Here is a 26289-nt window from a genome sequence, read left to right on the forward strand (position 1 = left end):
TGAATCTACTGTCATGCCTGGGCGAAACTAACTCCAATATTACTGATATTTCAGCACAATAGTAGCATGTGCTCTAGTAAAATACTCTGAGAGTTATAAAGTAGATCCGAGAAAAAAAAACCCTGATTTTTCTCCACACCCTAATCTTCATATTTGTTTGTCTTAAATTTTAATCATGTTAATTGTAACACATCGGGTTTGTTAAACTGTATTTGTCTTTATTTCCTTCTTTAAAAATGTATGTGCTAGAGTGGTGATTAAGCATCGGTTGTGTTTTAGTGTCATTGTGCTATATGTTTTTGCATGTGTTGTATACCCGACTCAGATCAAGTCGTGTATATATATATACGAGGGGCAGTCAGTATGTTTTAAGAGTTGACTCGTGACGTCATTTGTGGATCGTTTTCATGGCATTTCTCAATGATTACATAAACACTGTACCTTTGTCTTCCAAACAACACATGTAAAAATTATATCACACACGTGATTACGTAACAGCATTAGCATAAAATCAATGCTCTAGAGTCACCTGGTGAAATTGAGTCGTTTTTGTTAAGGGAAATAAGAGGCTGAAATGAGATGTTATTGTATTTTCTATATTTTCTTGGGAATTAAAGAATGGAGAATGCTGCCTTTTGGAACAGTAATAGAACACAAACTACCAGTTCATTAAACCATGTTTGTTGGGCTGTAAAGGTTTTAATTCATTTAAATTGCGTGGTCAAATATGTCTTATTTTTGACAAAAACAAGGCTTTTCTTTCTTTAAAAATCTTGATATTGCCAAAAATAGCAAACGTGGAAATTTAATTTTTTTGCCAGTTCTGTTGACTAGTCTCCAAACATTTAAACGGGAGTCTCCCTAGAAAATATTTGAATCCGTGATTAAAATATAACTGTTATTCTACCATTGTTACATTTATACAAAAAGTAGTGGTACAAAGAGAGAGGCTGTCGTTTGAATGAGACATTTATTTTTAAAACTTTTCTGTTCATTACTGGTTGAGATCATCCATAAAATTCATATGAATATTTAAATTACAATTTTCATAGCATTTTGTAATATTTTAGGCCCTATTTACATGGAATTTTGTAATTTTCGTGCATTTCCACCATGTTGTATCGGTCATCCCACCTACGCATGCGCAGATTGTTGTTTGATTTGCACCAGTTATCATCGCACTAAGTACCAGCTCTCACACGTGACCAGTCATTATATTTTAGACTGTTTCATTTTGGAGATAATTGATGTCATTTGTAGTAACTGCTTTTTCATTTTCGCCATTTTTGCAGAATAATTTCGCTTCCATTCAAGCCCTAAAGTTGTTGACGCTTCCAGACGTCCCATTTCCACCAAAGTTTAATGGCAAGTCTCATATTTTATCAAATGCAAACTGAGGACCTAGTGGTTATTCCTGCCCAAAACTAGCCATATGCACCTTGTACTTTTGCTGTTCTCGGACATTGTAAACACGTATTTTTTCTGTAATTTAAAAGGCCCGCCTTTTTGCGTGATTTGGCAGTGTCCCTAGACTATTGATTTTATGCTAATGCTGTTACGTAATTATGTGTATGATATAATTTTTACATGTGTTGTTTGAAAGACAAAGGTACAATTTTTATGTAATCATTGAGAAATGCCATGAAAACAATCCACAAATGACGTCACGAGTCAACTCTTAAAACATACTGACTGCCCCTCGTATATATCATGAAGACAAATTATAGTTGAATGGGGTGTGGATTTTAAATGGAATAGCCCAAACGCTGTTCGCTCCAGACAGGTATATGTAAGTAAGTATCTATAGTGTGAGAGTTGCTAAATTAAGGGAAGGGGTAGTGTTATAGTAATTTTCAATGGGTGTGACCTTTTGACCTTTGACAAAAAATCATTCTGTTCGACCCACTGTTTCTTCCATTTTAAGATGAGTACTTCCGATTTAGTTCTCCGTGAAGATGACGTTGGTAAATTCAGTCACATAATTGCAGAACATCTCAGGTCTAGAAATTATATTATTATGTCCATGCCCTGAGGTCTCCAGGCGATATGTCAGATTTTTGTGGGTTAAAACGGTGTTATTATCATAATAACTAATAACAACATAGTAACAAGACCGCCTATTTGAACACCTTTGGTGGTTAAGGTGAGAAAATAATTACCCGAGGTGCAAAATATAACATCATGTTAATATTCTAGCCATAACATGGTCACACATTTCGCATAGGACACGATAATTATCGACGTAATTCTGCACTACCATGCCTACCATATGAAACATGGTCCAATTACAATCCTCTCTGCAAGCACTTTATTTCGGGAAGGGTGAAACATCATGACCAGCTTTCTAATTTTTGACAAATATTTAAAAATGCTTAACAACTGTATGGTGAGTGTTATTGTTAAAAACAATAAACATGAAAAATAAAGCGAGGTTTGAAAATTTGTTTCAAAGATTTACAAGATTAATGTATCCATTGAAAAGTAATGTAACTATTTCGATATTTTTATCTTCCTATTTTTGAAGATATTAAAGAGGAGGTCCGAAATAGAAGACCCAAGGTTCAGGTCTTAATTTCCCGATAGAATATAAATCAAATTATTTTTTACAGTTATTTTATATTCTCTATAACTTGCAATGCCAATTGCATTGTTCTGCATGGTGTTGTAGAAGAAGATCACTTATTTATGTACATGTCAAATCACAAGTTGTGTTACGTTTTCATCAATCATTAAAACACTCTTCTGTACATACATAAAATAAGTAGTTTCTAAATATAGTGGGAATTTTATTCGGCGAACAAATATTTCCTATTAATCAGACAACACTGAAATATAAAACGTATCTTTTCTTTGCGCGGGTAATCTGTTTTGTGCAGACGACAGATGGAACAAAAATTGAAATTGTCAAAAAAGCCTAATGGTTCAAAGGAATACTCCCATAATTACAATAGATATGGAAATGTATTCAAATACTATATGTGATGCGATCAAGCAAAATCAGTCGGAACTCGGCAATAATAAATTTTCAGTTTCCTATAGGAATGTAAAAAGTATTTATAAAGCTGGATTTGCAGAAAATCCCATTGAAATTGAACAACGAGTTCCAAAGATATGAGCAATTAAAGAGTTATCAAAACAATAGGAAACAAAAGGAAAAATGTCCTTTGTTTGGCTATATCTCAAAATCAATATTTCCGAGTTCCGACTGATTTGGCTTGATCGCATCACATATAGGCCTATATTCCTAGTAATCTAGTATTGATTAAGTCCTTATTGAACGAGTCCTATGGATTTGAAAAAAAAACCAAGACGAATCAAGGTTTGCTAAGGCCATTGTGGTATTTTATGTCCACCGCATAATGGTTTCGACGTATACCATCGATCACATTAATGTATACATTACTGTGGCGATTGTTCTATGTCTTTCAACAAACCCACAATCATATTAATAGACGAGATATGAGCAGCAACAAAACAAGCAAACAAAATATTGCCAAAGATTTCAATACAGCTCAAATGTTATTAAAGGTATTTCGTTAAGTTAATAAAATCACTAAAATGGAACTTCCCGTATTTTGAAACACTATTAACTTCCCGTGTTTGGAAACTTTATTAACTCGTTATTCATATTTTTTTTCAAAACCATTTTCATTAATGATCTACTATTGGTTAATATTGATTTACATAATGTCAACACTGCTCTCTATGTTCTACAACCCTTGGGATATAATGTATGTAAATGTTTATATACTGTCTAAAGTCGATTTTCTAATTCTAGGAAGGCGTCTTAATACAAAACATGAAGTTATTGACCAACGGTATGTAATACATATTTATAATAAAGTTATTAAATGTATGAAAATATATCATTAGAAGGCTTTTAAAAATTATTTATCCATTATGTTTTAGATCGATAAAGTTTATGAGTTTAACGTCTTCCCACTATTTGCTTTATTAAATCAAATGCCTTTGATTACAAAATTGGTTTGCCCGTTCATATAATATTTGACTGATGAGAATAATTGGAGCGTAAGCAGATGAGATGCACGTTTCTGGTAAGACAAGGAACCAGGCTGTTAAGTGTAAACTGTCTAGCCCTAGATGGTGAAAAGGCTCCTAGTTACATCATTATCAACTTATATACTTGTTTTTGCCATGGTGAATGATTGACCGTTGAAATTAACTTTTCTACTTAGTTCATGTGGAAAAGGTTTGTAATATACTAAGGGATTAAAACAATATTACTGTCTTTTACCACGTTGGTTAGCTAAATTGCACATACTTTGTTAAAAGAGAGTATCGTCCTCCTATTTTCTATACAAGTTACATCCTTTTACTATATGTGAGGGATATTAGGGCTAATGCTGGGGTAAAGTGCAATGCTATATTGACCAGAACCGATGTCAGTACAAGCATTTTGATTTTGTAATTTGTCTTAAAAACAAAAGCGTAACATAAAGACAAAGGCGTAAGCGTTGAACACTTTAAGGTGGTATTAGAGGCATTATAAAAGTGCTCTAAGCATGTTTTAAACATATATATTAATTAAGTAGAGCAAACAACACTGATCAATATGCCTTATGAAGGGGCCGGTTTATTTCATTCCATGCCAATGACAAACCCGAAAGGGTCAGTGTTCCGAATCTTATATCGGCGAGACTGAAAGATCCCTTCGCACCAGATTTTTGGAACACCGTCGCCCCAGCTCCACCTCGTCTGAGGTCTCCCAACACATTCACATCGAGTCTCCGGGCCATCACATAGACTTGGACAAAGTTCAAATTCTGGACAAGGAACCCAGATATTTTGAGCGTGGTGTGAAGGAAGCCATCTATATCAGAGTGAACCAGCTTCGCTGAACAGAGACGGGGCCGATACAATCTACCTAGAGTGTACGACCCGATTTTGGGTTCAAGTGTCCGAAAGGTCGTTGACCTCTGAATTGGGTTGCCAGTCTGCTGATGAAAGTCGAAGTGTCGACTGAAAATTCCAGGTACGCAAATTGTTGTGTTGTGATCAAAGGTTTAAACCACTAAATTAAGAACCTCATTTATTTATCGTTAATTTATGTACAATGCAAATTCAATGTTGTTCTACGCTTTCATCAATCATTAAAACCATCTTTTGTACATACATGAAATAACATAAAATTAGTAAAAGTGGTTTCTAAATATAGCGAGCAATTTGTTCGGCGAATACAAATTTCCTATTAATCATACAAGACTAAAACATAAATCGTATCCTTTCTTTGCGCGGGTAATATGTGGTGTGCAGTTTGATCAAAAATGAAATCGTAAAAAAGTCAAATATTTGAAAATAAGCTGGCCATATTTAAAAACAGTATGGAAAATGTGTTTAAATACATGTACAAACATATCTAGTAATGATTTAATAGTTCTTAAATGAGAATTTTGGATTTGAGAAAGAAAGTTCGGGTTTGCTAAGGCTGTTGACGTATTTTTATGTCCGTCGCGTAATGGGCTCCATGTATACTATCAATCACATTATTGTATACATGGATTGCATGGTGTCTTTCAACAAAGACACAATCATAGTTGAGATACACGCAGTGGCATCAACAGTGCTGACAACATTTTTGGCAGAAGATTGTTAATATCACTGAGCGTATTTAGACAGTTACTTTTCTGTGTAAAGTTTCAATAGAAGTAAACTAAGCGTGTCATTTTGTTATAACTTGAGAGGTATAAAATGCTTCACAAGGATCAGTGTGCCTTTCAAAATGGTCTTCAAAATATACATTCAACTTTAACATCAAATTTTGACCAATAGGTATTTGACAGAGTTTAAAACGTCGCATTGATGTTTCAAACCGGGGTTTCAAAGGATTTGTGTTTATTATACGTCAATCTTTTGAAACATCAACATTGTTAACAAAGTAACAGACGGGTTTGTTTTGTTCAGTTAGTCTTCATATACCCTTAGTTTACTACACATTTTCATTGACCAGTACAGTATTGATTTTAATGAACATTTCATTCAAGAGAACTTATTCTACCAATGTTTTTATTTGATTTCTATAATTAAATGAAAAACATCGCATAAGTGAAACAACGAATGTTAAAAGAAAAGTTTTATAATATTTTTCGTTTGTTTTGTGGTTTGCCATGTTCATTTTGCTTTGGATTTGAATATGGTAATATAGTAATTTTTCTCACACGTGTTTATTTTAGGGTCAATTAACTTGATGAGTCTCGATTTCCTGTTGAGGCCTTTGCTAGTATCGTGTCATTCATTCTAAACAGGTAATGGATGGTGATATACCGTACAAATCAAAAGTATTTAATTTTATATTTTATGATGGGCAACATCAATATTAAAAGCTTACTTGCAATTATACGAACAGCTTGTCAGAACAGATGAGGTAGGTTATTTGATCATAGAAACAACTTCATATTAAAGCCATATTGTAATATTTGCTGAGAAGGACGCCCTCAATATTTTTCCAAATTTATGTTTTTACACGATTGTTATGTACTTTAGTAACCTAACATACCCTGCAAAAATCATGACTTGAGGTGCTGTATTTTTTTTCAAAATCCGTGATTTTGAATAAAGCGCAAGAACCGTCGTTTTTTATATTAGTCAAACGCGTACACGATGGACATAGCACAGTACGTAAATGGCGTGCGGGCAGTCGTGACATACCAAAAGAGCACACACGACTCCCGTTCGAATGAGTGGCTCGGATTGGCGACATATGCGATGGTTTTATCTTTGTAAATAGAACAACTATTCACTGGTTGGTCAACAGCGAGGCCATAATTCTGACTCACTGTTTCACCCTTTTTAAGATAAGCAATTCCGATTTAATTCTCTGTGAAGATGACTTTGGAAAATCCAGCCACATAATTTCAGAACATCTCAGATCTAGGAATTATATATTATGTGCATGTTCTGAGGTCTCTAGGCTATATGTCAGATTTTTGTGGGTTAAAACGGTTTTATTATCATAATAACTAATAACAACATAGTATCAAGACCGCCTATTTGAACACCTTTGGTGGTTAAGGTGTGAAAATAATTACCCGAGGTGCAAAAGATAATATCATGTGAATATTATAGCCATAGCATGGCCACACATTTCGTATATGACACAATAATTATCGAACTAAGTCTGCATTACCATATCTACCAGATGAAACATGGCTCAATCACAATCCTCCCTAATGTGTTCATTGAAAAAAAAATAAAACCAACATCCAATAACTTTCATGACAAACAAATATGTCAAATGCTTTAACTACTGTGTATGGAATGTTATTTTTAAAAACAAAAACATGCAAAATAAAGTGAGGTCTGACATTTTGTTTGAAAGATTAAATTATATGTATCCGATAAAATATAATTAAACTATTATAAGTATTTACCTATTTTTGCAGATATGATAGAGGATGCACGGGGCAGAAGGCCGAAATTTCAAATTGTAATCTCCCGATTGAATTTCAATCAAATTAATTTGACCGTTTATCTTATATTCTCTATAACTTGCAATGCTAAATGCATTGTAATACATGGTGTTAAATGATTTCCTGACACATATAAGATTGTATTATTAGAAGAAGATCACTTATTTATGTACATGTCTAATCACAAGTTGTGTTACGTTTCATCAATCATTAAAACTCTCTTCTGTTCATACATAAAATAATGTGTTTGTCGAAGTGGTTTCTAAATATAGTGGCAATTTATTCCGCGAACAAATATTTCCTATTAATCAGACAACACTGAAATATAAGACTTATCCTTTCTTTGCGCGGGAATTCTGTGTTGCGCAGACGACAGATGAATCAAAAAATTGAAATTGCCTAACGTTTCAAAGAAATACGGCCATAAATTGAAATATATATGAAAATATATTTTAGTGAGTGTACATACATGCCTAGTATTGGCTAAGTAGTTATTAAATGAGGCTTTTGGATTTGAAAAAAAGAAGAATCAAGCTAAGGCCATTGTCGTATTGTATGTCCGCCGCGTAATGGGATCGACGTATAACATCGATCAAATTAATGTATACATTACTGAGGCGATTGCTCTATGTCTTTCAACAAACACACAATCATATTAATAGACGAGAAATGAGCAGTGGCACCAAAACAAGCAAGCAAAATGTTGTCAAAGATTGCATTACAGTTAAAATGTTATTAAAGGTATTTCGTTAATAATAATCTTAAGTTAATAAAATCATTCAAATGGATCTTTCCGTGTTTTGAAACACTGTTAACTTCCCGTGTTTTGAAACACTATAAACTTCCCGTGTTTAGAAACACTATTAACTCGTTATTCCAAACCATTTTTATTAATGATCTACTACATTTATTAGGTTATATTGATTTACATAATGTCAACACCGCTCGCTATGTCCGAAAACCCTTGGGATATAAAGTATGTAAATGTTTAAATACTTTCTAAAGTCGATTTTCTAATTCTAGGAAGCATCTTAATACAAAACATGAAGTTATTGACCAACGCTATAGCAGCAATATTAATATATTCTTTTATAATGTATGAAAATATTTCATTAGAAGGCTTTTAAAAATTATTTATCCATTATGTTGTAGATCAATGAAATTTGTGAGTTTAAAGTCTTCCTACTTTATTGCCTTATTAAATCAAATGCCAAAAGTGGTTTGCCCGTTCATATCTGACAGATGAGAGTAATTGGAGCGTAAGCAGATGAGATGCACGTTTCTGGTAAGACAAAGAACCAGGCTGTAAACCGTCTGGCCCTAAAAAGGCGTATCTTCTAGTTACATCATTATCAATTTACTTGTTTTTGCCATGGTGGATGGTTGACCGTTGAGATTAACTTTTCTACTTAGTTCATGTGGGAAAGGTTTAAAATGTACTAAGGGATTAAAACAATTTGCCACGTTGGTTAACTATGTGAAGGGTATTGAGGGCTAAAGTTGTGACAAAGGGTAATCTATGTAATTTTTTTTTTAATTTAACATAAAGACAAAATCGTAACATAGATACAAAAGCGTCAGCGTTGAATACTTTACCAGCGTTCACCAAATCAGATTTATAATGGTGATGTTATTTTTAAGTAGTGACGTATTTCGAGAGATTGACAAGAAAATAAAATTTTAGATCAATGTATCTATCATTTTGTATAATCTTTATTATGTGATAATTTTGATTAAAAGACCAATGCCAAATCCAGAGTATAAATCAAATTCATTGGACAGCACATTATATTCTGTAATAACGATTCCCAGTGCAGTATATAGTAACACTTGGTGTTGTATGATTTCCAATAGGACAGTGTAAGATTATATCATTATTAAGAGTTCCTTAATATATGTATGCATTGCAAATCACATGTTGATTTACGCTTTCATCAATCATTTCAACCCTTTAATGTACATACATAAAATAATAAAGTTAGTAAAAGTGGTTTCTAAATATAAATATAGTGGGCAATTTATTTGGTGAACACAAATTTCCTATTAATCAGACAACACTGAAATATAAGTCTTAACCTTTCTGTGAGCGAATAAATTGTGTTGTGCAGTTTAAACAAAACAAATGAAATCTTAATCAAAGTCAAATGTTTCAAAATAAGCTGACCATAATTTGAAAACTATACGATAAAACTATATTTGTTTAAATGCATGTGCAAGCATGTCTGGTATTGATTTGGTAGTTCATGAATGAGGTTTTTGGACTTGGAAAGAAGGTTCGGGTTTGCTGAGGCTATTGCCGCATTTTTTGCGTAATGGGCTCCATGTATACTATCAATCACATTATTGTACACATTACTGAATGGATTGCATGGTGTCTTTCAACAAGCACACAATCATAGACGAGATACAAGCAGTGGCATCAAAACTACTGACAAATTGTCTTTGCAGAAGATTGTTAGTATCATTGAAGGTATTTAGATAGTAACTTTTCTGTCAAGTTTACAAACAAGTAAACAATGTAAGCGTTTCATTTTCTTTGAGAGAAATACCGTAAAACCCCGTCTACAAGCATATATAGTGTTTTTTTTATTAAAGCTTAATTAATTCGAAGCAAGCGTTAATATACCAATACAATAGATCGGTCTTAAAATAATACTTGTTTGTATATGCTTTCATCAGAAGCACACTATATGCTTGTAGACGGATAATTCTGCCTTTATGAACAATGTTTGTCATATTTTCTGTGAATTATTTTACATCAAAAATGTTAAACAAGTTTTGTATCATGAATTAAAGTTTTAACTTCAACACTACACTATTTTTCGCTCACCTGGAACGTTTTCACTAGTCCGACTAGCGTCTTCAGCAGATGGTGATGCTGTGTTGATATCTTGTCTACAATCGGGACAGGTGAGCGAAAAATAGTGTAGTGTTGAAGTTAAAATTCATTTTATCTACCACTACGTATGAATATCCACTCGTATAAGTTTTGTATCGTATTTAGTTCTGTTAGCAGTGCTATAAATGTCAAGGATGGGCCTTTTATGTCTGACAATTCAAGTAACCCACATTAAATGTTAGGAATCCAAATTCAAAGGTCTAAATATACCAAGACTATTATTAAACTCGATAAAATACCTGTCTTGAAAATAACCCTGAAACTTTATTATCAAAGATTCAACAAAAAAATAACAGATTTAAAAACAGCGTGTTGATGTTTCAAAGGCCCGTTGATTGTTTCAGTAATTTTAAGTAATGCTTTTTTGAACTAAGAGAACGCACTTTTTTGCGAATGTTTTACTAATTTTTTTAAAGGAAACATAACATAAGTGAAACAACGAATGCTTCAAAATGTTTTCTGAAATGTATTATAATATAAGATTATGATGGTTTTGAGTCATCCAGCAGTAAAAAATAGCCACAATATGGACTGACAACGATATTTTCTGTAACGTTGCGATCCGTTAGCCGGGTCTTTATCAGAATGTGCAGAGACTGTGCCATCACGTGGCAAAACCATCTGTCAAGTCTCTGCACAGTCTGATGAAAACCCGGCGAACGAGTCGTAATGTCACTGAAAACAAAATTATTGATGAGTCCAGAATTTGCTTCATATTTTGTCTTTTATATAATATGATTCTTTGGTTTTGTGGTTTACTTGGTTTACTATTCTTGTTGAGGGCTCTCCTAAACGGCTCCAAAAAAGTAAGTTGCTCTCATAAATTTGGGCATAACAACTGGTTATTTCAAAATGAGTTTATTCATATATTGCACCATGATATGCGTTTGATATATCAATGCTGAAGATATAATTGGTACGTCATTTAGTAAAAGCCTGGTTATTTATCGTTATAAGAACGTCACGATGCATCAGCTCGCTCATGACACGTAAGCTGAAATGATTTAATTATATATATCCCTTAGAATTAATTTGGCCAAATAAAAACAATTCTGAAGTATTGATGAAGAAACAACCTGATCCCAGTTTACAGAGTAAAAGGTATACCACATCAAATAACATGGTGTTGTATAAGTTCCTATAGGACAGTATAAAATTTCATCATTAAGAGAAGCTCGTTTGTTTACATACATTTCAAATCATATGTTGTTTAACGCTTTTATCAATCATTACAACCACCTTTTGTACATGCATAAAATAATATGAAGTTAGTAAAAGTGGTTTCTAAATAAAGTGGCCAATCAGATCGACGAACATAAATTTCCTATTAATTAGACAGCACTGAAATATAATTCATACACTTTTTGATAGATAAAGCGTTAACAAAATCCAAAACATGCATTGATTGTGTATATTGTGCACTCCGCGTACTACGCGCAGTGTTTTGCCCGCTTTCGCGTCGCGTAGGATTGATTCATTTTTCGGGCGGGTTGATGCATTTACATTTGTTTCTATTTTCCAACATATTTAGTGATAATTCGTTATAAAAATAGAAAAATCAAGCGTTTGTTGTTCTTCTCGTGTATGAAATAGGTTAATGAACGCGTATTACTTGTTGCTCGAGAAATTAGACCGATTAATGCACTTGCGCTGATGTTGATGCGTCTAGTGCACCCCCCTTTTTATTTAATTTCAAAGCAAAAAGGTTTATCTCTTAACTTTTAGCACGACTATGCATAACAATAGAGGATGCATAATGGTCAGTAGCGCTCGGAGTGTTTATTTTAGGCATCGATTAACACGATGAGCCTCGATTTCTTGTTGATGCCTCTGCTAATAGCATGTCCTTGTAAACAGCTAATGGATGGTGATATACCTAGCCTTAAAAATTAAAAGCATTTATTTGTATTTTTATGATAGGCAATATTAATATTTTTAGAAATTACTAACAAACGCTTACTTGCAACTCTATACGAACAGCTTGTCAGAACAGAAGAAATGAGGTAAGATCCATGTATTTTATCATATAAACGATTTCGTATTAATTACTTTGATTCTCATCATCGTTATCATCATCGTTATCATTATCATCATCATCATCATCATCACCATCATCATCATCATCATCATCATCATCATCACCATCATCATCATCATCATCATTATCAACAGCAGCAGCAGCAGCAGCAGCAGCATTATCAAATCAACTTTCGTTTTTATCTTCTCAAAGGTTGGCTATAGTTACACCCGGTTATACCAACATGAGTTTATTCATATATTGCATCATGGTATGTATAGGATTTATCAGTGCTAAAGATGCAACGGGTAAGTCATTCAGTTAAAGCTTGATATTTATTGTTAGAAGAACCTCACAATTTAACGGGTCATGATCTGATGATGTGGAAGCAGCAAAGATTAAATTTTAAATCATAGTAACGTGAGTGATTAAGATATGTCGGAGTAGTTAGCTTATGGGTCAAATCGTGGTATCCTGTAAATAGTATAATGGCCTTTGTCAAAAATAGTTGTAGTTATTGAGTCAAAAGGAATATCTTCATAAAACGACACATATTTCAAAAATAAGTAATTTTTGAAAATGTACATTTTGCATTTCTTACTCATTTATAAAGTCTTTAAGTGTACCTTTTCATTAAGCTAGACAATGTAAATTGGGTTTTTTTGGAGATGAACAACTACGAATACTCTGGCACGCCTTAAACGGTGAAATAAGAGAAATGCAAGGTATAAAGACGTATTTTATTTTCCTCTAAAATATAGCGAAGCGATATATTAGAGAAACCTTTCTGGCACCATTTCCCGAGTGTGATATTTTCCATTAAGATTAAGAAAGTATAAAACTGACACATATTCAACAATTATTTCAAAAGTTTATATCTGTATTAAAAAATATGTATTCTTTATTACAAACAAAATAATATCATAGTATCATGATTCGTCCTGAAGGTGTACGATTTTATGTTTCTACAGTTTATCCACTCACTAATAAATCGGTCACACAATCCTCAACGCAACATGACGGGGTAGCTACAAGAGCCATTGATGGTGACATTACCAGGTCTGTAACAGCGATATCTGCTCGTGTACTTTCGCAGTTGGTAAGTGTAGAGTGGTATCGGATAATTTCATATAAAAGCATATATATACGCGTATGCATCTACATTTGTTTGACGAAAGCAACGAAGGCAGACACCCTCCACAAATTATTTGGAGTTAAAGCAACTATATTGCTGATACAGGAGGCTGTACAAACATGTAATATTGATGTTTTGCGGAGGGTATCTGCCGTGCGTCTGTTTCATCAAAAAACACTCATTTAGACGAATGGTACGCGGGATTCTACGGACAAGATTTGCTTGTCGTACATGCACACGGATATGAATATGTTATGTTTTATAATGCAATTTGTAATGACCTTTCGAAACCACACAGTACTTCGTCAGCATAACCGGCAATTCTTACAAAAAATAACCCCTGCTGTTGGAACATAAAAATGACATCATAATTCATGTGTTAACGTATACCTCATCAACGTAAAGGTAGTATATATTTAAACAGAGATCTGCTTTATATCCCTTAAAATGTTACCAAATAAAAACAATTTTGAAGTTTAGATGAAGCAACAACATAATCCAATTTTGATAACAAATGAAGATACTAGAACAATGCTTTGAAAGAGTTTCTCTATTCGGGGCACGTAATAATTGAGCTTCAAAACTCACCCAATACATAAAAGTTAAGCGTTTCTCAATCTTTTCGGTGTCTTTAATTGAAGGAGTGTAAGAAGACCATGGCAGTTGTACAAAGAAAATAATGGATTTTGTTAATATTTGTGTTGTATATTGATACATAGGCACATCACTAACACCTATGCCTTGGTGGAAAGTCGATTTTGGTGAGATGGTATGTGTCACTAAAGTGCAGATTTATAATCGTGTCGATATTAACAGTAAGTGTATGATATTTCTCCCTTCAATCACAGAGAACAGCACTTATACATGTACCACTGTCTAAAGGATGTTCACAGATTTCCTTTCAAAGACCATGAGCAAGGCTGTTAAATATTACAATATTCTTTAACTTCTATGCAAAATGATATTGAAGAGTAGTAACTTCCCAGCAAACACATAAATGTTTTGAAAACGTTTATTCAACAAAATATTCAGTAATATTTAAATGTCGAGTTATAATAGAGATCTAGAATAAGTTTTTGAAAGCTCACTTAACCTCTTCAGCGGGTTGTTTGTTTACTTTCTGATCGATTGACTTTGCGCATTCAGTGCGTCGAAATGTTTAGGTCTGTGCAAACGACTAGGATATGACAACCTGATTACCAGATTTCAGTCCGACTTTCTTGAACACACGCGAGCGGGATTTCAGCCAAGATATCTATATGCCCAAAGTACATATTCTGCTGTAGTCATCTATTTAGACAGAACACAAAACTGCAATTGTTGGTTTCTTTGGGATAATCGCCGGGAAGGTTCTGGAGAAAAAGGGGCTACAATTTAACACTATATGTATCAATGGATAATTTGGAACTACTTGACATGTTTCATATTCATGCACATATAACTTGATATCGCTGTTGGTGCTACGCAATGCAAATAGGGCAACATGTAACAAGTGCTCTGTTGGCTATTGCAATGCACGCATTTAATGAAATCTGTTAAATTCTATTTCAGAGGAGAGGCTAAAAAGTTGCGTAGTTCGTATTGGTAACAATACAAAAACAGAAAATCACCTCTGCAGGGCAGAGCCAATCACGGGTCGTGAGGTTAGATCAAATCCGATTTTACTGATCGAGTGTAATCAAACATTGTGTGGTAGATATCTTTCAATTCATCGAACAGCTTTAGACGTGGGTGTATTAAGCATATGTGAAGTCATTGTGTACGAAGATTACTGTAAGTATTCTTTAGTCGCTGCGCAAGATAAAACAATGTTAAAATGAGTACCATCGTTTCAAAATCTCTTTTGTACAAAATTACGTTCTAACGATAAAACCAAAGTGTGATAGAAAATACATTAATTTTTGCAGAGAGGTTTGTAGGAGGTTTTGACTTGCGTTATAAACATTTTTCGAAAGTAAAAACCGTGAAGAATAAAGCTGTTTTTAAATTCATCATGATGATGACAGAACTTTTCACACCCGTCCACCCTCCCGGGTGTGATATATGATGTATGGCGTCAATGAGAAAAGCATTGGAAACACGAATACAAATTCACTAAAGCCCTGGACCATTTTACCAGACGAGTGTTTTTAAGGGTCAGACTTGAAAAACGGGTAACTTGAAAATATCATATTGAGTATGAGTATTATTGATAATTATAATTATATTTAACAGGTGGGTATACCGAAACTCTCGGACAAGACTATCATGGTTCATTTGCGGAAACTGCAAATGGTAAACCATGTCAGGATTGGGCTTCACAAACCCCACATGAGCATGAATTCAAACCTGCCAACTATACACTGAGTGGTCTAGATGGCGCATTCTGTAGGAATCCCGATGGAAAACCCCATGGTCCATGGTGCTTCACTACAAGGCATAAAGTGAAATGGGAATATTGTGACGTGGATTTATGCGATGGACTTAGTCTATGCTATGATTGTGTTCAAAGTGTGTCCAACGACGCATGTTCTGAGGAAGGATTCAATCCCGATTCTGAATCTGTTCAACGTCATATCTGCAGTGGAAAGTGTTTCGTATGTATGAAGTTTTAATACGTTATTAATTCGTTATTATCATCACCATCGTTATTATCATTATCATCGTTATTATTATTATCATCATCTTCTTCTTCTTCATCATCATCATCATCATCATCATCATCATCATCATCATCATCATCATCATCATCATCATTATCATCATCATCATCATTATCATCATCATTATCATCATCATCATCATCATTATCATCACTATCGTTGTTATTATCATCATCTTCATTATCATCATGATCATAATCTTCATTATCGTCATTATCTTCAAAATTGATTGATACCATCGCCATCATCATCATCATCATCATCATCATCCCATCATCATCGTCGTCGTCATCATTACCATCATCGTCTTCATCATCATTATCTTCGTCATCATCACCATCGTTGTTATTATCATCATCTTCATTATCGTCATCATCATATCGTCATCGTCATCATCATCATCTTGTTAATTTCCTTCCCCATCTTCGTATTTGCTTTCGTCTTTGTTTTCTTCGTATTCTCCTGCTTCTTTTTCCTCTTCTTTTCTTTTCCGTCTTGTTCGTTTCTGCACCAGGCAATGTGTCTTTTATCGTTTGTTTCAGAAATTAAAAACACATAATTTCACGATAAGGGGATGTGAAACAGAAGATATTTCTCGATATTGTAACGCAAATAAAAGTTTCGACGAAAACACAGGAGAATCAAGTAATTTCACTAACTTCTTGAAAAACAAGTGGAATGTTTCATCGGAACACATGTGGAATTTTACTTGTTGCCACGGAAAACTGTGTAACAGAGAAGTGGTCAGAAACACCAATCGTTTGGCGACAACAACAATGACCACGCTGAAAAACTTAAGTAATACGGTGGCCAGTAATGGCGCCAAATCTTTTGCTGCCAAACACTATAGTTGGCATTTGCCATTGTTAAAGTATGATATTTACCTGTTCACATTTGCCTGTTATAGCAAGTTTTGGTGAATGTTACATTTTAAGATTGTACAGCTGAGAGGTTGATTAAGACTCGATGTAAGGTTCGGCGTCGCGAAGTATATTTTCAACACAAACGCTTCGTGTCCAGGGGGTTCGAAAAAAAATTACGGGGATGTGTCAAGCAGACTTTCGGAAGTTTCGGATGCTGACTTTCTCTATACCTACTTTTGCTGTTTTTGCCACCCATCAGTATACCAATTTTCCACAAAAAAACATCCAAAAAGCACCCCGAAATTTGCCGTAATTGGCCGCTTTTAGGAGTACTTTTGCCCTAATGCACCGCATTGGTCTCCACTGAAAACCCACCCAAAATATACCAACATTGCTGAAAAGGTTCCCCAAAACCGTTGCACGTTTCCATATACCCTCAACCCGGGAGAACCCCTCCGAGGCTAAATGCATGTGCTACTAATGGACCTTTTGTTTTTATTCAAAAGGACAAATACTCACAAGTTTACTAAAAGTATTGCAACATCGCTGAAGAAAGAAGAATATTATTTGCCAAATTGTAACACTTTAAATAACAATGCTCTTTTTTTGAATAAAATGATTACGAATATGCTAATCAATGGGTTGCCAGGTGTGCACTGTGATGACATGCGCGTAATCCAATGCTTACTGTGGCGGATGGACGGTCATCCGATTGAACCCAGAAAGGAAGAAACTTCAGTCCACAGAATTCTAAATACATCCAAACATTATGTGGACTACGAAGTGGGTGGTAGGGAGTTGTACCAACCTGCTAATGGTTTTCCACCCAGGCTTAACAACTCGCATGTTTACGCCCAAACGACTTAAGCTAATAGTAGATCCACTCTTTGCGCTCATTTCAGTGATACCAATTTTACATTAGCATCTTACGCGAGGGTAGTACAGGGGGTTGGTGAGACACACCATAGGTTTCTACAGTAAAAATTCATTGTAAATTAATTAAAAAATTTCATTTCGCCCATGTAAAATTATTATCGGCTTTTCCTGTCATATTTTTAAAAAATTGGTGAACATCACATGTTCGTAAAATTATTAGCCAAAAGACAATAGCTTTGTACATAATTAGAATTTTCCACTTTTTGACGCAACCTCTTAACCTGCGTAAAATCGCAATTTGCAGAAGTCTAAAAACACTGATTATGCTTGATTTGGCAATTATGCAAGGTTTCTATTTTTTAAATATACTATTAACTGTGATCATAATTTTAACGATTAAAATCAACATTTGCATTACAAGTTAATGGCAAATTAATGTCTAATTGGCATAGTTTTTGTATTTGTTAAAGAATTGCCCTTTGAAAAACAATAAAATATAAATGAAACGTAATTATACGTAATAATCGGTAGAAATTTGCGCGAAGATGGATTTGGATGGATAAAACACCTACCATCAGTTATTAATATTTACCTTTCAATGTTGTTAGCGTGGTCTCTTTCGCTTTGATTTTCGCTGTCTCTGCAGAACCAAGTGGCCGATTGAGCAAATGTGACCCATCACAACAAAACTGACCACTTCACGGCAGAAATGAAAATGGAGATTTAAACACTAGGGCAAACTGCTGATTTTAAAATGACATATTACTTGTTAAAATCAGATACAGTAAAAATGTATTTTGAGGCAAAACAAACTCTAATTTCTTTTAATTTCCTTCATGTTTTCTCATCTTCTTTCATTGTTGTCTGCCAATAAAGCCAGCCGCGAAGTGGTTGGTTTTGATGTGATGGGTCACAAATAATAGCTTTATGTCTACGTATATTATAATCAGGAAATAACTCAAAATTATAATAGATGCATTATTTAGCTATTTCCATCTTTAGATTCCCCGTAATAATAATTATGTGACCTATAAAGCACCTTTTAGGCTTTAATTACCATACCAATTATAAATGTATTGTGCATTTCAATTTAAATTAAGCACCGTTTTCAACATACTTTTATCACGCAATATGCAAATGCAACCAAGATATTGCTTCTCCAGTAATCTCAATCCCGACCCATATCTATTAGAGGCCTAGTCCTTTAGGAGGCACATTGGCCGAATGTAATACTATGTCTCTATAAAATATCTTATAGTGAAATATATATTAAATTCAGACATTGAATCGCGTTACATCACTTTCGACGATGGAAAAATAAATGTGAATATATCGGTGTACATTATACTGTGTAGATGTCGGACATGCACATTATGTCCACTTAAAGAGTATGCAGTCAGAAACATAGTAAATACTCCTTATTATCCACTTAATGTAATTTTTTAGTAATGGTAATGCATGGTATCATATATAGTTTCGATTATATCTGAATTTCACATCACAACACGTATACTGTCTTAACGGGTATACGGAAGGTGTTCTGGGTCTTGACAAATCGTCCTTAGCGCTGTGTATGAACAGAATACCCGAAACACAGAGCTTTGTAAATATAGGTAAAATTAAGGTATATTATTTAACCGAACAAAGATTAAATTAAATTAAATTAAAATAAACCGACAGAAAAGTTTTATGTTTCAAATGTGATAATGTTGCAATCATTTTATTATATAAGTGGAGTATTGTAGTCTTCATACATGTATATATTACATCCCCTACTTTCAAAAGGGTTATTGACCTCACATATGCTACATACTATTAGTAACGGGTTGGCTTTTCACTTTAATGAGATCTAATGATAAACAAGAAGGTCGGTTCAAAAAGAAGATTTCGTGACAGAAAAGAAAATGTACGGAATGTGTAGAAGACAACAAGGTACTGTGTATCAAGACAAAGTGAATAGTGTATGTAGTTGCTCTGCATGTATATCATACCTATTTTTCAGATGGACATTTACTTTTTGAAAAGATTATACATATCCAGTGATATACAGTACATAAAAAAACAATTTGTATAGTTTCACAAACTTGATTTGGGATTTTGTTTTAAATTTTATATGTAGAGTCTATGGAGATGAAGATTAGAGAGGGTAATTTTAGGCCATTTTAGGCACTTAGACTCATAAAAAAGAACCACGCAAACTGTTGTTGTTAGTTCAGGGTAATACAACTAGTTTCAGTTGATTAAAGTGTCCATAAAATGCATACATTGTATGTACAAAATAATTATATACAAAAATTGAGACTCTTACAACCCAAAGGTTGTTGACCTCAAAACATGGCGGAAAGGTTGACGTTTCATTTTAATGAATGCTACTTACAACCAGCAGAATCAAATTCTATTAGGTAGCCCTTCAAACCAACATTATTAAACATAATAAAAAAAAACCGTAGCACATCAAATAACAACATGAAGCGGGTACTTGAGACTATATCCAATTAAAATATAGAAAAGAAAACCGTAAGCTATACCGATTACGCTAACGCAATTCATAATTTATGACGTTGTTTTAATTCAGAGTGGCTACATTGATTTACATTATCGAAACCAACTTTGATTTTCTCGATACCATGCCTCCGAAAATACACTAACGTTTCCACTCCCTGGTGTGGTTGATTTCATGTAAAATCAATATTTTTTTAGAACAATTGTTCATAAAAAGTAAGTTTAATCAGAATTGATATATTTTTCACTGTAATAAGCTTTTATTTGTCAACCTGTGACCTGCTTGTCTGATATTATTTCGTAACCACCACTCAAAGCGACCCTCAATTTCCACTGCTATACCCACAAAGGAAGTTAGATCGGCATGCATTGCAGAAAGATGAGTTTTCAATACACTCCCACTATAGCAAATCGCAGCTGTCCCACTTTATGCCAAATATAGTATTTTATTACACATCAATAATTTATATTCTCCGCTTGCGACAAACTGAAAATGTAGATCCTTTCTTTATCATAGGAATCGTATCGTATTATACACATTGCGCAGAAATATGAAGCATCGTATAGATCCTTTAAATTGCTTGATGCGAGCTGTTATTGAAAAGTCAAATTGAAAATTGCTAAGTGCCCAATTTAAGATAAATTTATCCCTGGAGGAAAATCTCTGTGCCAATTAAAATAACGAGTGTTCGTTGATAGCTACAAGAGAAGGTAAAAAAATACTGGAAGGATAAAAAGAGATAGGAAAGAAGAAAAAGTTGAGACGGAGGAAGAAGAAGGGAAGGTATAATAGGTGTACTACAAGTAGCAGAATTTTGATGCTTTATTATTATTATTATTATTATTATTATTATTATTATTATTATTATTATTATTATTATTATTATTATTATTATTATTATTATTATTATTATTATTATTATTATTATTATTATTATTATTATTATTATTATTATTATTATTATTATTATTATTATTATTATTATTATTATTATTATAGCTATTAACTTTGATTATGGATAGTAATTTCTTCTCCAATGATTTTATTCATTTTCATATCCGTTTCCCGACTGCGGTAATATAAAAAAAATATACATAATTTTGTTGATACATGATATAAAGCCATATATAAGATAATTATACCCAGGATATGAACTGGCTGTTTTCAGTAATGACAACTTCGATATCATTAATTCTCATAATGTTGTTTTTAATCTACTGAAATAAATGCCTTATTATAGCTGCTTAGATCAACAAAGATTACGATACCACTTACTCATCATTTCCGTGTTTCTTGAGGAGTCGGGGGTCAATTTTCTTGTTGTTTCTATCCCACTTTCTGAGAATACGTTCCCAATTCGTCAAATTCGCCGTTGGTTTCAGTACTTTGTTGGAAGTTTTTACCACGTCATTTTCATCTTTCTGATCCCTTTCCATCCTTTTCAGTAGTCTGTCCCAGTTTTTACCGGGTTTGAAGATTTTATTACTGGTTTTATCCACCTTATTGATATTTTTATCTACCTCATGTGGCATTGTGTCGACACTCGCATCATAAGGCGGCATCGTGTCGACCTCGTAAGAAACCTGTCGGCCTCATATGCGGCATTTTCAACCGCATAAGCCGTTTTATTCATCTCATTTTCAAGCCCTTCCATCTCAAGTGCCGTCATCTCTACCTCATCGGCAAAGCTGACTACAAGTTTTTCCATATCAAGGGTTGTCTTTTCAACCTCATCGGCGAAAAACTTTACACGTTTCTCCATGGCTCACGAAATGTGGTTACTCCTTATTTCAGAAAATATTATTCCTTGTGGTTACAATAAATATCATCCATTCTCATTGTACATTGCAGTTCTCAAAATTATCATCTTCATCGTAATGTGTATATTCCTTTTGTACACATCACTGACAATTAATAGCTTTGACTCCTGGCAAAGAATGGAAGTCTGTCTATTCATCCAGCAATATGTCAAGATATAGAGAGGCAAGTCTCATCATCCGCAGTACGTAACGAAGAAGCTGCCTTTGTTGAACTAATAAAAGCCAACACGGACATTCCAGATAGCAAATAAATATGAAACAACAGTATCACACTTAGCAATACGTTAATAATCGCTTATATTAATTCAAATACTGACTGTTTTCGTACGACCTGAAAAATCTCCGAAGTATGTAAAGATGCTACTTTGTTGAGCTACAAATTCCTAATGCACTAATGCAAAATGCAGATACTACATAACTAGTAAATGTGCAACTAGCAGTCAAATGTTTAAAGTCGAATGTATATAACATAATTATAATAATGCTTTCCAAAGACCAGCAAAAACTGAAATGTAACACAACTGGCCAACTCCGGTAAGTTTATGTTGTTCAGATGTGGAAATAAGTGCCAAGTAGTCAAGATGTTGCAACGTTTTTGTAGTCAAGAAAATAACCGACGATTAATCTTTGAACAGTTACCGTTCAAAAGAACAAAGACGCGAACTTGTGTATATTAGCGGTTTATTAGCTGTTAGAATATTCGCATAAAAGCAACTCTTTAAACTTCCTAAGTACCAGTATACCGGTGAAGTACTTGCATATCGTAATCCATAAGGTGGGAGCCACCGTAACGCATTGCAGCGCTGTACAATTTGTAATAACTAGCTATTCTAGACTACATTCCGTTAGAGAGTGCGTGGTCTGACTGGGCAGGCCAGGTGTTTTACAGTTTATTCGCTTCGTGCTCTTTCCGTTAGAATTGGACGCACATGATTGGCTTAACAATATTAGCATCGCTTGTCTGATTTAGAATTTATATTATTTGGTATATTCGCTGGCGTTATACTTCTACGTAGGTTCTTGCTGTTTGTGGGTGTTTTAAATATCTATCATGTCAAAATATTTGACTAGAAATATTCATTTTATAATGTCCTGAAATTGCCTTTTTAGATTTGTGTAATAATGTTTTAAAATAATGCCGGGCTTACCTAAATGTACGAGTATAAGAGTGTTATTATTTATTATTTTTTTGCTTTCAACATTTTTAGTTTTTGAATTTTTGTTGTGGGTTGGGTGTGTACTTTTTTTAAAATAATTATTGTGTTGTTTAGACCAAAATATTTTATACTTTAAAAACGCTTGATATATTATTAGGTATATGCATGGCTTTACTTTCAGGACTTTGTCATCTGTCTCGGCAATCCAAAAATACTTGTTCTTTTCATCACTTACAAATGCAATTTATCTGATTGAGTGTTTGTTGAAAGATAGAAAATGGTCCAAGTAAATATACATGGAGGACATTTTGTAGTCTTACTTACAAGAACAAGATGAGCCAATGAAATGAAATGAACCATTTACATTCATATCCATACTTTTTATATTATTGTGTCCCTTAAGGTGATACTATACCTCTTGTTAACTTTGTGACTATTTTTGCATTTTTCTCACAAAAGTTGTGTATATTATAGGGACAAGGAATCCAATTACTACACTGGAATTTCAGTGACTCAAGACAAGCGGTACGTGTTTATGATAAGAAAAGAGTTGCTGCTAGAATGTACCTCATTTCTTAAACATACACCACTAAGTGGATTCCTTGCCCATATAATATTTTTCTTTTAATATTATTTATCGTTTGTTACCAGTGTGTAGTTATTTTTTGAGAAAAATTCAAAATTAGTCCCAAAATAATATTTATCAGGGGGTGTAGAGGGTTGTTACGGATGTTAAAACGTTTGTATACATCCAAGTGACTTCAGATAATCGTAGATCCATCCTCAACTTATCCTACCACCTTACCCGGGTTGCGCTGTTCATCAATTTTGCCTATGTTAATGCAAATATACGACGTCATAGCGATATGACGTGTAGAATGTTTATACTTATTCTTGTATTACTAGATAAACATAGAAGAAGATACATAGCTATAATATACATTGATGCCATATATTAAATAGTATGGCGTTCAATATAAAAACATACAATGGGTAGCATTATCGCCATTTAATTTGTAGTTCGTGGTACAAGAAATGCTCAGTAGAACTACGCTTCAATTTCTCGGTATAAAATACCCAAATGTTTGTAATTATAACAAGGTGACTCCTAATCATTACTAATCGGTTGAGTGTAATATTAGAGGATCTATGTTTAGGGTTATATACAGCGTTGGTGAAAGCGTGATTATCTTCTCTATTTTGAAATGTTTTCTCAATTGGAGCGACTTGATAAAATGATTGGGTTTTTGTTGACAGACATATGATGACTCCATAGCAATATAAAACCATAAAGCATTATTATTTCTGGCAAGTGATATCGATGTATTTGAAAAATATCAATGCAAGCGTTTTCTATGTTTTGTTTTCGGTCTTGATTATTTATATGATCGATTGAGTAACTTTGGTATGTCCGCTATGTTTAGAGGTTAATGACTTAGAGGTTAATAACTACTCCCCATTCCAGACAAATACAGCACTATTTTTTTTTGGATTACAAAAATATTATCAAGTTCTGCCAAATGAAACATAGCTCAATCCTAATCCTTTAGTTAGTCCTAACTGACAATAAAAGAAAAAATTCACTATTTTATTTATTTCTTGAAAAAAGAGCCAAAAACATGTATTTTCGGCATATTTTCTGACTATTGAGTCTCAAAAATCAAAGACTTGGAACAAGTCTAAGCATTCAAAATCTTGAGTATATGCCGAAATTTTGCTATAATATTCACTTTTTTGTGTTACATTAATTAAATGATTGGTTATCAGAATGCAATTTGTCTTTTTTTTAAATTAAACTTCATAAACTGAAATTAGTCTTGGTGCAAGTCTTTGGGCTTGATTGTCACAGCATACAAAAAACACCCTAAAACGCATGTTTTTGGCCCTTATTTCCAAAAATTGACCAAAAATTAAAATTTGACGTTTATTGCCAGTTAGGACTATCTAAAGGATTAGGATTTAGCTATTTTCATTTGGCAAAACAGGATAATATTTTTTTAATCCCAAAAAATTAGTGCTGTATTTTTCTGGAATGGGGAGTACGCATTGGTTATTTGTCATATTTAAAGTCAGGTGTGTAATTTCATAATAATAAAAGGATACAGAAACTGAAGATTAAGACAATATTCCCCAGTCAATGATATTCATTATATTCAGTATATACCCAGCAAACACAAAACGTTTTAAATATGTTATATTTTGGCTTTTGGTTTAGGTAAAACGTTTTAATAACATTAAAATGTCGGGTTATATAAAGGTCATGATAACGTTTTAAAACGTTTTGTATGAAAACACACTACAGCAATATTTTTAAATGTTTTCAAAAAATGTTATTGTAAACTATTTTTGCAAACATTTTTGGCAAATATTGTGCCAATACTTAAATAACATTATGTTAAAATGTTTGAACCCAGCAAACACAGAAATGTTCTTAAAATGTTTTTTCAAAACCTTTTAATAACATTTAAATGTCGGGTTATATAAAGGTCATGAAAACGTTATTGAAAATATTTTGGGCAAACATTTTTCGCAAAATATTTTTTCAACCTCCAAAATAACATTCTGTTTAGAATGTTTTGTATCAAGTTTTCAAGATTGTTTTTGGAATGTTATTAAAACGTTTTTATACCCGTTATATAACCCGACATTTACACGTTTTCTGTAAAACATTTTTGTTTGCTGAACAGTAGATTATCAAAAAATTTAAGGTTATGAAAACGTTTTATACTCTTAATATGTGTACATCCATATCAAAATGATGCACTTGTCGGCTGCTACAAGTGTCTCATTTCAAAGAGTAAAAAGCTACGAATACTACCAAAATCAACTCAAGTGGAGGTCACTTCAAATCATCCTAAGTCACATGGTTTACGAATACAGAGAACATTCCTTAACCATGTGACTTGGGGATGATTCGACTGAGTGACCTTCACTTGAGATGAGTCTGGTA

At 33.4% G+C, this 26289-nt stretch overlaps 1 protein-coding gene across 1 annotated transcript in view; it reads right to left on the bottom strand.

Annotated features, from left to right (window-relative positions):
• Positions 1 to 22434, bottom strand: part of LOC140169976 (short transient receptor potential channel 5-like) — a 166684-nt gene extending 144250 nt beyond the window's left edge. Inside the window, exon 1 of the mRNA XM_072193289.1 lies at positions 21638 to 22434. Within this exon, the coding sequence (XP_072049390.1) occupies positions 21638 to 21924 (287 nt within the window). The 5' untranslated portion in view covers positions 21925 to 22434. The remainder of the gene's footprint in view (positions 1 to 21637) is intronic.
• Between the last annotated feature and the right edge of the window lie 3855 nt (positions 22435 to 26289).

Source organism: Amphiura filiformis, chromosome 14 (genome assembly GCF_039555335.1).
Source record: "Amphiura filiformis chromosome 14, Afil_fr2py, whole genome shotgun sequence".
NCBI classification, from domain to species: domain Eukaryota; kingdom Metazoa; phylum Echinodermata; class Ophiuroidea; order Amphilepidida; family Amphiuridae; genus Amphiura; species Amphiura filiformis.